The sequence below is a fragment of the Macrobrachium rosenbergii genome, chromosome 43 (assembly GCF_040412425.1).
Source record: "Macrobrachium rosenbergii isolate ZJJX-2024 chromosome 43, ASM4041242v1, whole genome shotgun sequence".
Classification (NCBI taxonomy): Eukaryota; Metazoa; Arthropoda; class Malacostraca; order Decapoda; family Palaemonidae; genus Macrobrachium; species Macrobrachium rosenbergii.
In genome coordinates, this window is record NC_089783.1 from 42,645,262 (window position 1) to 42,661,045 (window position 15,784).

Consider the following 15,784-nt stretch of genomic DNA (forward strand, 5'->3'; position numbering starts at 1 on the left):
GTGTGAGATTTGGATATCTGAATTTCAGTTCTATTCTTATGTTTCATTGTTATTGTGATTTATGTTAGGTAATTAGCCACAAAATACATAACTTGGTATAATTGGTTTTTAACCAAGAATTTGCAATTGATTGTCAAAAAGAAAAAAATTCTGAAGTGCTCATCATTTACTGTATGTAGGAAGCAAAGTATAATTTTTTCCAACAGAAACCTATTACTTTTCATTAGATCCATAATAGCAGCCCAGACATGCGCCAGAAGTCATTGTTTGCTGAGTATTCATGTGGGCCCCTGATGTAGAAAACTAGTCATTCTCAGTGTGTTTGTTGTATGACCAACTACTGTCTCATTCACTGGCATTCTTCACTCAAAAGTCGTCATGAATGGTTAAACTATTACTTCCTTGATCTTTTAATTAATTACGACTTTCATATGTGTATATCTGATACTGTAGTCGTATAGTATTTACAGATACTTTCATCTCTTTTTTCTAATATAATAGTGTATTCACTATATATACTGTTACTGTAATTGGACTTAGTTGTCTGCAGCTCTGTAAGTATGCTATTTTCTAAGCAGAAAGGTATTCATCTTTTTCTTCTTCAGTAACTTGTTCCCAAATGTCTCTTTTGGTTTCTTGGAGTTAGCTTGCATTAGATATAAGTTTTGTGTTAGTACATTACAGTACTTAGTGTTTTCACTTGTGCAATACTTTTTGCATAATTTGTTTGAACTATGACAGTATTATTAACATGATGAATATTTTATGCAGCACTTAACTGAATGTATGGTAAGCATAAAAAGCATAAGTCAGTATTGTTATTTCCCATAAATATGATTTTAAGATTCTTGATCAGGCTCTATTATGGTCACAGATGTCTTTTTAAAATAGTACTGGCCAAGTTACTTGGAACCTTTACTAATTGTCTAGTGAAATTTTACACCGTAGCACAGGTGTGTGGGGACTCTTAATAAACAGTGCTAACCTTGCTATCCAACAGTGTCCTTTTGGTCTAGAAGCTCTTTATGTTCCAGTACCTCTAAGAGTTTTCTGATGATAAGACCTCAAACTTAAGTAAATGCAATGCATCCTCGACTTACGGCGGGGGATTCGTTCCAAGCCCGTGCTATAAATAGATTTTTCGCCTTTAACAGTGCTTACGGCACCGTAACTTGAAGTGCCGCAAGCACTGTTAACTTGATGCCTATTCTTGCCGTTAGCGCTGTCAACAGCATGATAAACTTTATGCAACATTGTATAATGAAGATTGGCCTTCTTCTTGAATCCCTCCAAACTGCACCAAGGGACCTGGGTGCATACCCTGTAGAAAGGGAGATTTTTGGAATGTGTTTAGAAACAACTGCCACAGTGAATAAGGCTAACTTAAAGTAATGGTTTAATATATGAAAAATATTAATTTCATATATAAAAGTTAGATTTTTTTTCAGCTAGAACTAGTTTTATTGAGTCATGTTGTTTATTAAGCAAAGAATAAAATTACTTTTACTTCTAGCTAAAATAGTAAATATGAAGTAGATCATCGTCTCCTTAAGTAACTTACTGGTCATTGTAGTTTTTCACTTAATTATTTTAAAAATTAGCGCCTATTTTGCATTTAACATGTTATGTGGTATATTTCAGGAGACTTCTTGAACAGAAAGTGGGGCAGATTGGTGATACTGAACAGCAGCTGGAGTTCCATTTAAATCAGTTATCAATGTCTGAGGCTCGTGTGAAAGATTTGGAGGGTCAGTTGTCCAGACTAAGCCAAGAGCTTGCTGAATCTCGGGCTACTGGCTCGGCAATGAGGAATAATGTCACTCGCCTAGATCATGACAAAGATTTATTAACAGTAAGTTGATGAGACCTTGTTATTTATTTATATAGAGTGCAGTATACAGTAATTCTGTATGGGAATGACTTGATTTTTAGCAGTTATTTGAAATAAGATGTAATGTTTTCATTTGTGCATGCCGCTTTGACCTTAATGTTCTTAAGCACTTTTGTTTTCTTAGAGATTAGTATGTGTCTGTATGAGGTTAGAGTTCCTTTTGTTATGGTTCAGTTGCCTTTATAGGCACTTTGGTTGGCCATAAAACAAGCAAACAAGATGTGTTGGGAAACAATGCCCATGTCTAGTTCAAATTTCAATGTAACCCTTGACCTCTAAATAAAATGTTAATTTTGTTTTTGGAAGTTTTAGTATATAATGTAATGTGACTTGAAATTTTTCAGTCATGCATTGAGCTTTTTTTTATTCATCTTACTACTGTCCTTCTTTCTAGTATTTTTTCACACTTTTGTTCTCAAACTGTACGGCTGCTGGAGTTCTGGTCATTCTACTTTTCAGATTCTGTTGGACTGGTTTTCTCTTGTCCTTTGCAAGATCAAGACCTTCTGCAGTGGTCAAAGATACTTTGATCACTGGCTCCTTTCTTCTTTTAGGAGTTCCAAACTTTATAGGTCTATGATCCAGGACTCTTCTAAGTGTTCCTCCAACCATATTACACATCATACTGACTGTTTGCTCTAGTTATCTTGGTACTGATTAGGCTACTGAGTGGTCTCATGCCTTTGAAAGACTCATTCATTACAGTTATTTCTTTGTCACCTAAGATTTTAGTGAAGTGGACTTATACCTTGAATGTTACCTTCCCATTGTTTTAAGATTTCAGCATTTTGCATTTTGCAAGAGGAAGTATTCACTACAAACTTATACTGTACTTGTAATTGTAAGAAGACCAAAAAATAAGTTTATTTTCAACTGCAACATATGATCCTTTCTCAAATAGTCACCTTGCTTTGTGTTCAGATAACAAGCTGTCCATTTGGTTTTCTCAAATCATAGAGTAGGTCAGGAAATTATGTTGTCTCCCATTAGCCTCTCATGTACCCAAAAGTTTCTTCTAGGACATTGATCACACTAAATTTCCCCTATACTCTGCTTTACATGACCTCCCTTAGTTTAGAGTTACGCTGACCTGTTTTGATTGGCCACATGTCTTCTCAAGAAATTCCATATCCCAGTCAAATGCCTTAAATACCTCCTAACATCCTTGCAAGGTAGTAGTTTATCTGAGTCCAAAACAACACATTTCTAAGTTTCACAAAGTTTTGGCTCCAGGATATAAAAATGGTTGGTCTCATTGTATCTTACAGGGGATCTGGTTGGCTAAAGCAGTGGAAAAATGTGGCATTCAGTCAAGGCCTGTAAGAGTTTTTCTTGGTTGAACAGTTCCATCACTTGTCATTTATCGTAGTAATTCCATTCCCAAATGAATAACTGTGCTTCATAGGCAAAAGCAGTCCTCCGGTTCATGGGCCTCGTCTTTCTTCAGCACTGACCCGCTATTACCCTACTACCCCTAACTGGGAGACCATCCAAATCCTCCAGAGACAGTTCTTTGTAAGACCTGACTTCTAGACTTATCCTTGTTTCAGACTTCATCCAACTACACTCTTCTCCCGTTAAAATAGATGACCCCTTTGTTCAGGAAATAATTGCCTTTCTCTGAATTTTGTTATACAATACATCATGGTTAGAAATCTCACACAGCAACTATCCTAACAATTGTCTATTTCCCAGTAGTCATTTCCCTTTTCCCTCCCAGCCACAGACCATGTCCAAGTCTTCCCAGGACCCAGAAGGTACTGATTGTCAGCCACAGGACGATAAATCTTGACTCTTGATTTCATCATCTTTTCATATAGATTGAACCTTAATCTGGTTCTCTTCAGTTCTGCAGTCTTCTGAAGTTGCCCTGCAAAGACTTGAAGATTTCCAAGGAAGACTTTTGTGACAAAATAGCCTTTCTTTTAGCCTTGCATCTGTTAATTGCATCAGCAACCTGCATGTCTTATTGGCTCACATTACCCTTACCAAAAAGTAACTGTCACTTCAACTCTTTATCCCCCAACTTCATTGCAGAGACCCAATTTCCGATTGATTCTCCTTTCCTTCCCAATCAGAAACAGATCACCCCTGTGTCCTATTTCAGCTCTGAATGAGTACATCCTTTCCCCCATTTTGTTGGGCTTCACTTTTTCACCACCCCATCACCCTGTCTCCTTGAAGTGTCAAGCTATATGACTTTAAAAAGTCATCGAAATGGCATATTGTTTTGTTTAACAGTAGGGTTTCACTTTAAAAAATGCTATGATTTATAATTTATTTGAACCACGTTCAAACAGTTTATCAGTTATCCAAGTTGAATGTAACAAACTGGAGATGCCAGTCTACCTCCTCCTTCAACAGGGACATCTCCCACAAATACATCAAGCGACCAGTGTGGTAGTTGAGTGATTCCTTTCTTACCCCTCACCTTCCTTTTAAACTCATTTATAAACTGATCATTGTGGACCATGTACCTGGGCACTCTGTGAGACTTCCCTGATGGGTCTCTTGACCTTTACATCTATCATATTACACCTAAGTGGCCCATTTGTAGACAGTCCATCACCATGTTATCTAAGCTTTATATAAAACCTGTACTCTGAGGTTGTTGAGTAATCTCTCAGCATTAAGTTTATGTACAATGCCATCTTACCTGATGGTGTTGTTCCAGTCAGAGAACTACTCTTCACTTATTGTGAGGACAATAAAAAAAGAACTGCTTTACACCAGTAAAGTGTAGATATCAGTTACAGAACAAAGTATCTGACTGTATATATTTTGCCTCCCTTGAAGGGATCTCTGACACCCCTAGGCACTTATAATTTTAGTTATGATAGAATAAAATTGGGTTTGAATTTCATTTATCTGTTGACTTGAGATGTTTTCATTTTGCTTAGGCTCTGATTGATCTGATGTTAAAAGATACATTTTCTTTCAGAAATTAAAAGTTCTCTCTTGTCCTGTTTTCTTTGCAAATTAGAAGAGTGCATCTTTGGCATGTGAGTTATAAAGATATTCTGCATTTGCAGGCCGAGTTAGACACAAAAACAGAACAGTTAGGAAACTTGAGGGACGAGTTAAGGAAAAAGGAAGCCCAGATAGCTCACCTTGAGGGAAACATCACCAAACTACAGGGAAAGCTCGAGTGAGTACAGTAATTTTGATGAAATTTTGCATGATGTATAATTTTTACAATCATAGTGTATAGTTGGATATGCGTAAATTGTTATAACCCTGTTACAGTGGTAAGCCATAGCTTTTAGAGTCAAGGTACGATGGGGAATAGCTTAGGAATGGTAAATCTTCCCCCTGGTTAAGCTAGGCCCGGCATCCTAAGTTAGGATAGGTTAGTTTCGTTTACTAATCATATCTGTTTGCATTCATTTTTATTCACTCACACCCCAAGAACATGGTTTCTTATTGTACCCCAAATGAGAGATGTACCTTACTGTTCTTGAATTTCAGTGATTTCATCATTTGTATATTTTTAGCCAGCCTAACCTTTGAAGTGCCATAGTAATAACTCAAGCTATGCAATAGATTGCATTCATGTGCACTCACATTGCTAATTACTGCACAAGTTGACCATCACTAATCTGGCAATCATTAATCCAGTTCCATCACTAATCCGGCCCTAGTTTCAGCCAGCGCAATTTCAAATTTCCCAGGTCACCGCAGCAGCCTGCCACTACTGTTTGTTGATGCTGCTTGTGTGCATACATAGGTGCCCTATGTCCACGAATGCATTTATCTTTTGGATTGTAAAAACATTTAGAAATTGCAATAAAAATATAAATGAGAATAGCATAAAATATAAATAAGAAAGTCATAAGCGTAATAACATGAAACAAAGCAAGCTGTAGGAAGTTCTCTGATGCCAGCAAATGAGTTTGTGTGTTTGTACATACCTTATGTGCTCGAATGTGTTTATTTTTGGGTTGTAAAAATAAAAAATGAGAAAATACAGTAAAAATATAAATGAGAATGGCATAGAATATAAATTTAAAAAATCATAAGCGTAACAATACAAACCAATGGTTATGAAATTCTCATTTAAATATGGTTTCAAGATAAGAGTTAGCATACAAAGAAAGAAATGGATGAATATATATGAACGCATTGCTGGGCAAGGAGGTGAAGGAAGTAGAAAGTGCAGAACTGAGTCGTCAGCAAAAGAATATACACTGTCTTGCATTTCTTATGTGCATTATACAGTATCTATACAGTGTATGTTACAGTACAGTATATATGAGGATTTTGAGTTTTAATATTCATTGAAAACAGATATTTTATTAGAATACAAAATATATTTTATACATTGTTTAATGGGGAGGCAACTTGAAGATACTTTCTAACAGTAATTGAGTCAGCTTTCCAGATTTGGGAACACTATTAGCCCTGAATAGAAATGATGGGAAATAAAACAACCATTCTTTATTTTACTTTAAATATTTTAATAAGGTAGTAGAGCAATATTTTTGGAATTTAAAGGACCCAAGCATCTTTTGGAGAAAATTACTATACAGGATTGATGATTGATGTTTTTACATACGGTCAATCAAAATGTCAAACAGAAAAAACTGCAATCATGTACTGTATTATACATTATTTTTCAAGATTGTCATACAAAAAATAACAAGGCATATTTTTCAGTTACACATGTAAGATCTCATTCTGAATCGTATGTTGATGGTTCTTATACCTTTGTTTTTAGTGTTTTGTATTAGCTTTCCATAACAAAGCTTGCAGATAAGTTCCCTTTCCACTTAACATGCTACAAGTCTGAAACCTATTAATCATAGTCAAGGATTGCAGCTGAGAGGTAGGCAAGGAAAAATGTAGACACTTTTTTCCATTTTCCATAGTGAATTTTGGTCTGTAATACTGTACTATAATTCGTTCTGACGCACTTAATATCGAAGCCTTATACTCATTTTACTTGAGTAATTAAGGGGGAAATCAAATCTCTTCTTGTATATCTGTCATCCTGATGTATTATATTTCTCATTAGCTAATTTAAATTATTTATTGAAATAATTACTATATTACTCAGAAACTAGTTTCACACAGTATGCTCTACTTGTAACATTAATATCACAGGTGAATAGGGTGCATAGAGCACCTTAATGCCCAATAATTGAATGTCCTTTTTTATCTTGATGAGGGCAACTGACCCCACCATGGCGTCAATGATCTAGCTCCATCTGGCCTTCCAGTAAAGTATATTTCGGTGTCTTCCCCTGGTATTTTGAAATAACTGCTGTCAAGCAGTCCCCAAGTCTCACTGTTACCCATAGATCGTCCAGATCTTTGTGTGTTAATTGCTTCCTCCTCATCATTTGTATGAGTGCTGTCCATCTCTCCCAAAGAGTAAATGTTTGTTGGGGCAGGTCGGAATTGCTGATGACTTCCAGATTCAGGTGTGAGAGATTTAGCAGATCGATGATTGTTTGGTATTGTTATGTTGTCTGATGTAATAGTATCATTAAGAGTGCCGAGTGTAATTGTGCTGTCAACTCTTGCTGCTTCAACATTATTACTTTCTTCAATGGGATGGGGCCCAGGTGAGCCATCTTTTATTTCTTTATGGCCTACTAAAAGGGGGCTGTTGGAAACAACAGGTGAATTTACTGAGGTGCAAATGGGAGTAACTGGACGCCATCTTTTAACTGTTAGTATTTCTCCAGTACTGCATGGTCCACGGCTCTCCAACCTATAACAGTGTCCATCTTGCCATTTCACATAACCCTTTTTAAGATCACATGTACAGTGTACACGTCCAGTTGCTTTTTCATATGACAGCACCTGCGAGTGTTGGCAAGGCCCAGTGCCACCTAACTCATAACATTTAGCATCTTCAGGCCAATAACCAATAAGTTCTTCTGTACATCCACAAGTGCCCCGAAGTGGTGACTCTTCATCATATATAAACAGTTGTCCTTCAGGACATGGTCCTCTCCATCCAAGTTTATAGCATTCATTAGTTTCAGGATAATAACGGCTGGTCCCAGTGCATGGGTATGGAGAGCATTCACCAGTGGGGTCTGTTGAGTTTGTAGTAGATATGAAAAAGTGGCCCTTCTCACAAGGTCCTTTGGAATAGATTCTATAGCAGTGGCCGTTGAGTGGCCACAGAGCATGATCTTGGCGACACCCACAAGCAGTTACCATAACGTGTGGGTCAAAATTAAAAATCTGGCCTGGATTACATGGTCCTTGATGATTTAATTCATAGCATCCATTGCTGTGGCTATGGTAGTTGGTTAAGATTGAAGAACTGCAGCTGCATTGTGTTGAACCCTTAGTAGCGTTATATAGGAATATGTTTCCTTCAAGACAAGGCCCACGTTTGAATAGCTCAAAGCATAACCCAGTGAGGGACCAGTAGTTGCTGAACATGAGATTCTTGTCACACCCACAATCAGGGAATCCTAGAAAAGAAAATAATAATCATTCATCAGAAAGGAAAATGTGTAAATGCAGCTACTTTAATTGTCCAATCATTTTCTTTGTATATGACTACACTAATGAAAGAAACTACTGTGTAATATTTGTGTATAGTTTTATTGTACTGAATTTTCTTAGACAAAAATTCAAAGAACCAGACATGTATAATACCCATTGGAACTAAATTCTGCCAGCTGCAGGTGGCCACTTATTTTGCTTAGATTTGCATTGCAATTTGATTTGTTAATATATAAATCTTGTGGAAAAGCAATGAAGGATTCACGATAAGTGACTTATTACAAAGCGTGTTGCACAGATGATTTCAGTCACATTGATCTTTGGAATCCATATCAAGAAACTTCCTGTACAGAAATAGATATGGATGTAAGGATTACATTTAGATAATAGATGATGGTGTCGAACACCATTGGTATTGGTCATATTTTTTTAAGTTTGGTATCAGTTTTGAGAAGTGTAAATGTTATCTAGTGGTAGTTGTCAAATTTGTTTCATAAGTGCTAGCAAGAATAGGTTACAGATAGTTTTAAGATTAAGCTGACTCAATGAGTGAAGATGTTTTTCAGAGTTACTTTTCTTTCAATGTACTTCATGGCTAAGAGGCAATATGCATCTTGTACATCATTCTATGCTTGTTGTTCATCCTTCTAATTTTTAAGGATATTCAAAGATTTGAGAGAAATCAAAACAAACTCAAATCTTCAGAGACCATGACAAATTCCTTAAGCTGATAGGGAATTCAAATGAACTTCATACTATGAAGTCTTATGTTGTATCATCCAGTGCATGCTATTTATGGAAAGAAGTTAATATGCATTGCATTTCAAACCTAATGGCCATTTCATTTAGCAGACAGGGCTACAAGTATCAGGAATCTGATTAGTTAATGAAAAGACCCTTGCCATAAGGAGTTCTGGAAGGTCCAGAACTCACCTTTCAAAAACATTAGCAAGAAATGCCACCAAAGATGAGAAAATACCCACCTCAGTAGAGTGCACTGCAAAGAAAAGTGAGATTTGGAAAAGGGAATCCACACTGGTAACATTCTCTTTTCATTAAAAATCTAGACATAAGTTTTTTTTACAGTTAATGCACATGTACTTTAAAGATATTCTTTGAGGCCCAAGCACAAGAATTAGCATTTGAACTACTTTCAGAACCCTTAGGCAATTGGAGCATTGGTTAAGTACTTTGGTTGGTCATTTTAAAGGGGGTTAATTTTGTCCACAGAAAGAAGAATGTCTTTCTTAAACATTCTGAACATATACCTCAGCACCTGACTCAGCTTTTATATGACAACTGCTTCTTGAAGACTCCTAGAAAGTTTTCTAAACTTAAAGAAAAGTTATTGGTATTTCTGTATTGCAGTTGCTTTAAGCTCCTGAAGTGAAAGTATGCTTTTGTTCTTGAACATTTGTATACATGAAGTAGGTTTTAAAAGCTGTTTAATTGATGATTGAGGAAGGTGAATATAACATCATGATTTTACCTGTTTCTGGATTGATGTATAAAAGATATCCATTTAGGCATGGTCCTTGAGTATGAAGTTCATAACACTTGTTGTTACGAGGCCAGAATACATGTCTGGGTGGACACTCCAGGAAATCCTGACATATTCCTATGTTGTTTTCTTCTTTACCAGCCAGAAATTGTCTGAGAATGATAGAGAAATTAAGGATGAGGTTTAACATAATTTTACAGAATGTCTTGTGGCATCTTTAATGTTTTTTCTTTGTTGACAGCCTTTAATCAAAATAAATAAAGTTATGGAAACCTTGTTCAACATAATTACCACAAATATATTGATTGTGTGCTATACAAGCTATTCAGATTAATATTTTGTCTTGTCTTTGGTAAATGTAGAGGCTAAATCAAAAAGATTCATTTCCTAAAAAACAAATACATATTGCATATATTTGGCTTTCCTTGGTAAGGCTTCACTTATATTTGCTTTATCTTAACAATGATCATAGTACTGTAAATGGCTGTCTTAGTAGATTTCAGGTAAGGAATTCAGTAGTGGCAGTAGTAGTACTGTAGTTGTGAGTTCTGTTGTATATAGTTCTTTTAAGCTGTCGACATCATTTGGTAGTTTCGTTTCAATTTCTTTTCACATATTACCTCATCTGTCTTGTTTTACCTTGTCTTTGTTGTAGAGGTTACCTGGGAGGGCAAGGCCCTTTTGAATATTCATCAAAGCAGAGTCCAGTTGGTCTATGGAGTATTTTGCCTCGTGGACATCGGCAGGCTCCTTTCCCAGATGATAGATCGTAGTAAAATTCTTGAGTGTCATTACATGGACCCTGAAAGAAAATAGGAGTAAATTACAAAAAGAACAGGTTTAAGGGTGACTTCAATGTTGGTAGCTTTTAGTAATTCTGGATTGTGTTTGGCTGTAGGATTCATTATAGTTTAAAATAGCTGTTATTTTTCCTATTGTAAAATGTCTTGTGACCAAAAGTAAAGTACTGTAGTGTACTCATTATTAAAGGCTGAAAAGGGGTTAGACTTTTTTATTGTATATTTAACAGTTGCTTTGTACCATAATTTTAGAAATGGCATTGAGAAGATGAGTGCATACTTGTGTGTTTTTTTTTTTTTGTACAGATTGTTGTGTAAATAGATATATGATCGACTGGGATGAGACTTACCACTGCTGATGGACAATTGTTTTGCATGAAGTGTGATAGATTAGGATATCTGACTAAATTTGAGTTATTTGGCATTGTTTGGGATTATTGTTTTAAGTGAATATTGCCCTCTTCTTCAGGACAGTTTTCTTGATGTCTTCTTCTTTTGACCTCATTACAGTGGTCCCACTGTATAGCAGGGTCAGCTTTTTGAGTCAATTTTCTCCATCTATTTCTATTCCTTGCATCTTCTTCCCCCAGTCCCACCTAACCCATATCCCTCCACACCACATCCATCCATCTGATCTGCTGACGCCCCACACTCCTCCTCCCCATCACTGGCATATTCTTAGCTCTCTTGATTGGTTCCACTTCTTCTCCTCTTATTACATGGCCGTGGTATCTCAGATGAGCTTCCCAAGCCTTCTCCTTTACCTTACATTTACCAAACATTTGTATATCTTGACTCTCCCTCCTTTCCAGTGGTGATATTCCAGCAATCCATCTCACCATCCTCATCTCGGTTCTTTCCAACAGTCCCTCCTCTTTCCTCTTAAGTGCCCATATAATAGTACGGGCCTGATAACTGTCTTATAAATCTTCATTTTGAGCCTTAATGGCATTTTCTTGTCTAAAACAACTACAGTTACTTCTCTCCATTTTTGCCATGCTTCTTTCACTCTCTGTCTCACTGCTTTCTCAGTACCTCCCTTCTCTGTTATTATTAGTCCCAAGTAGTTAAACTCATCGTTCTGTTTTAGCACTGTACCATCTTCCACTTGAATGTTTACCTCTTCATGTCCTTCCTTACTACTAAATTAGCTCGGTCTTTCCAGTGTTCACTTTCAGTCCTTTCTTTCCTAGGGCTCCTTTCCATTCTAAAAACCTTTCTTGCAGATGCTTTTGACATGAATACAGTAGTTGGAGATGTATCAAGGCAACTGACCCCTTAGCATAGGGATAGTGGTGAGGATGAAGACGAATAACAACATAATTTATTCATTGCAATAAAATTATTTTATGTTTCAGCTGCTTATATATGTTATAAACTTCTCTTTTGGCTCCTAAACATTGTGTTCAGAAACTTCAATCCTTGGCTTTGGCAAAATTCCAATACTGCATCTTCCTCCTGATTTATTTCTTCTAGACTGTATCTACCCATTACAGCCTCGAAACCAGATCTGTCAGTCCGTATGGTGGTCATTTAGGTCTCCATCTCTCCGTACTATTTGATCTGACTGTGGCACTTCTCTCACTGCATCTGACAGCCTTTCCTAGAATAATTGTATTTCTTCTTCAGGTCTCCTTGATTGTGTTGAGTGCGCTGAAAACACATAGATTACCTTTTTTTCTAAGATCATCCTAATCTTCATTATTCCTTCATTTATTCACACTGCTCCTGTCACAATTTCAGCCATTTTATCCTCTTGTCTTGTCTCACTGCTTTTTAACAGAATTATTATTTTTTTGTGCGGATGGATTTTGGGCCAGCTCCTTTCTACCTTAATGCCTGAATACAACATGTCTTTGTTGATTACTGTCAACTGTTTTTCTCACCATTGTTCCCATATTTATAGCCCTTATTTTTATATTTCCTAGAGATTTTTTAGCTCCCAATAAGTGAATTGTTAAGTGCATAACGAGAAAAATGAACTAGTTATTGCAGACATACTATTGAAATACCTAATAATATTTTTGGGGGTTTTAATTTAACAAACATCTATTATAAGTACTGAAGTTCAGGCTTTCTTGTTAATACTGTACTTCTTTGAGCATGAAACAGAAAGAAGTAAAAATGCACCGAAGTTTCTTTGGGGCAATCGAGTTTTCTGTACAGCGTATAATGATGTATGAAACTCAGCCAAGGCCCGTGAAATGCGGCCCTTGAAACTTTCAGCCATGGTCTGGTGGTGGCCTGTGTTGTTGGCACCTATAGGAGTGCCAGATGCACGATCATGGCTAACTTTAACCTTAAATAAAATAAAAACTACTGAAACTAGAGGGCTGCAATTTGATGTTTGATGACTGGAGGGTGGGTGATCAACATACCAATTTGCAGCCCTCTAGCCTCGGTAGTTTTTAAGACCTGAGTGCAGACAGAAAAAGTGTGGACAGACAGACAAATAGCCATCTCAATAGTTTTTTTACAGAAAACTAAAAGAAGTCATTTAGAGGAGTTCAGGAAAGCTTACAGAAAATATTAGTTGATTGCTGAGGTTCAAGGAGGAATTTAGGTACAAAGCAAGTAAGATTTTGCTTTATCATTTAAGATTTTTTTAAAGTCTGTCTTTGTGAAGTTATTATTATCAAGAGATCGGCTTTGGAAATGTGTGGAGCTTTGTCATGTGATATTTCACCTCTTCAGTTTTATTGTCAGATGTTTCCTATTGGAAGCTAGTTCTTCAGGAGAGCAATGGAAAGAAGTTGCAATGTGTTTAGCAGATATAGAGAGAGATAAGAAAATCTTGGAGTAGAGATACTAGTGTTTTCATAAATACAAGATCCTTAAAGAGTTAAAAGTACAACTGTGTAAAGGTTACAATGGCTAATAAATCCCTATTCTTGTGAGGAACATCTCAGTACTGAATCATGAAATTGCAACAACAGTTCATTTTAAAAACTTTAATTAAAAATAGAAAGTTGTATATCTCTTGAACTGGAGTCTAATTTTCTGTTGGTTATTATGCCCATTTTCCACTTTCACAAGGCTGTCTGAATCTTGCACATAGAGTGAATAAGTACCCATAATGTTCAATGTCAGTGATCTAAATAACTGAGATACATACATTCAAATCAAAGTAAAGGTATTATTACTCTACTCTAAGTATAACCCATGAAAGAAAATCATTGCTGTTCTTAGAAAGATATGAATTCCAAGAATTGAACTCTTACCTGTGTGAAGATTTGATAGCAAGAGTTGTCTTCAGGCCAGTAGAGTAATTGCCAAGATTTCTTTGCACATGGATTGAGTGTAGCGTTTACCCATCGAGGGGGTATGACAGCTCCTTCACACCACACCCTCATCCATACCCACAGCCACACCCAAGTCCATTGCCAAAGCCTTTGCTTCTTCGTCATGGCAGCTATGCTGCCAGAGGCTTATTTCCTATCCATCCACCAAATACATGTCTGTGGAAGAGACACATGGAAGTGTTATGTTGCAAAACTTACTATACATATATATATATATATACATATATATATATATATATATATATATATATATATATATATATAAATAATAATAATAATAATAATAATAAAAGTAAATGTATGTTTGTCCTCTATAGAAATCTGAACCGCCTGACAGACCTAAACAAAATTTGGTACGAGGCCCCTATGTGACCCCAGAAAGGTTATAAAAAAAATCAAACCCCTACCCCATGACAGACAAACAATCGCAGACAAAACAAATGAAATTTTCGTTTTTACCGGTGCTGTCCACCTTTTCCTCAGTAACTTTATGGGAGTCACCAGTATCTTGGATGGAAAACCACCACCTTTTCCGTTGGTGGTGTCATTAAACTCCTCCCACAATAATCAATTTAGTACCTCCAAAAAATTAAACAGATGTGTTTGACACTATTAGAATTACTTTCATTTAGTCATAAAGCAATCATACCTTGCCACTAAAATACAAATCCTTAGGTACCCTGCGGTATTACCATCATCATACCCAAGTACTTAATCCATTAAAAAATGTGTATTTTTTTACTCGTTCAAATGCGAATTTCCTCATTGATTCGTTAGATCCTTCTTTTTTTTTTTTTTTTACCCTCGGAATTCGGTAAAGCAGAATGTAGATCATTATATTTGGAAATCTTTTCTGAATAGCATTTGCAGAAACTACGTTTATGGAGAATAAATGTATGTGATGCAAATGGAGATTAACTTAAGTAATGGTAACTGCTGCATTCTGAGCAACGTTGGTACGATTTTATTTGGTGGGAGTTGGGTAAAGAATAGTTGCCACTGGAAGTCGGTCATTCTCTCTCTTTCTCTCTCTCGCTTTCTTTCTGTTTCTTTCTCTCGCTTTCTCCATTTTAATCAGAAAAGTGTCTGAGATATGTGTATGTATATATATATATATATATATATATATATATATATATATATATATATATATATGTATATGTATATGTATATATATACACACGTATATATATATACATATGTATATATTTATATGTATACATACACACGCATATATATACATATACTGTATATAAGCGAATCTCACAGGAAAATGACAGGCAGAAGTTCAGTACCAAGCGGTTTCACGTTTCTCATTCGTGCCCCGACGATGCTTTAATAAACGTGAAAGCGTATGGTACTGAACTTCTGCCTGTCATTTTCCTGTGGGATTCGCTTATACACTGAAGTCACGTGCCTCTGCTGTGATTTTTTAAGCATACATATATATGTATATATATATATATATATATATATATATATATATATATATATATATATATATATATATATATATATATTAAGGGGCGATATAATGTAGTTTATTAATCGAAAGGGATTTATTTAAAATTTAAAAAGTAAAACAAGTACAACTCCAAAAGATTGCTTTTGTTTTTTTCATGTTTCATATTCAAATTCAAAGGAAGTTTTTGAAGAATGTGAACAAACATACAAATAATATTAAAAGATATTCGATCAGAAAGGATGCGTTACTGATAAGGAGCAAATCTAATTTGGTGCCAGAGGGCAAATGTTTTGCCAACTGATGAATCTAATTTTGCCATTGTTCCCATTAAACTTATCTGCGTAGTTCAGATATAAT

The 15,784-nt window shown here is 35.8% G+C and overlaps 2 protein-coding genes across 7 annotated transcripts in view; one reads left to right on the top strand and one right to left on the bottom strand.

The window, feature by feature from the left end:
* The window catches only part of LOC136828815 (centrosomal protein of 135 kDa-like), a 317,906-nt gene that overhangs the window by 189,675 nt on the left and 112,447 nt on the right, over positions 1–15,784 (top strand). For all 5 annotated transcript variants that reach the window (XM_067087050.1, XM_067087047.1, XM_067087051.1 and 2 more), the window contains 2 exons: positions 1,642–1,852; positions 4,924–5,039. In XM_067087050.1, coding sequence (XP_066943151.1) covers positions 1,642–1,852; positions 4,924–5,039 — 327 coding nt within the window. The remainder of the gene's footprint in view (positions 1–1,641; positions 1,853–4,923; positions 5,040–15,784) is intronic.
* The window catches only part of LOC136828813 (uncharacterized), a 39,342-nt gene continuing 29,885 nt past the window's right edge, over positions 6,328–15,784 (bottom strand). For both annotated transcript variants that reach the window (XM_067087044.1, XM_067087045.1), the window contains 4 exons: positions 13,882–14,118; positions 10,523–10,662; positions 9,849–10,012; positions 6,328–8,325 (listed from right to left, as the gene is read on the bottom strand). In XM_067087044.1, the coding sequence (XP_066943145.1) occupies positions 7,046–8,325; positions 9,849–10,012; positions 10,523–10,662; positions 13,882–14,067 (1,770 nt within the window). In that variant the 5' untranslated portion in view covers positions 14,068–14,118 and the 3' untranslated portion in view covers positions 6,328–7,045. The remainder of the gene's footprint in view (positions 8,326–9,848; positions 10,013–10,522; positions 10,663–13,881; positions 14,119–15,784) is intronic.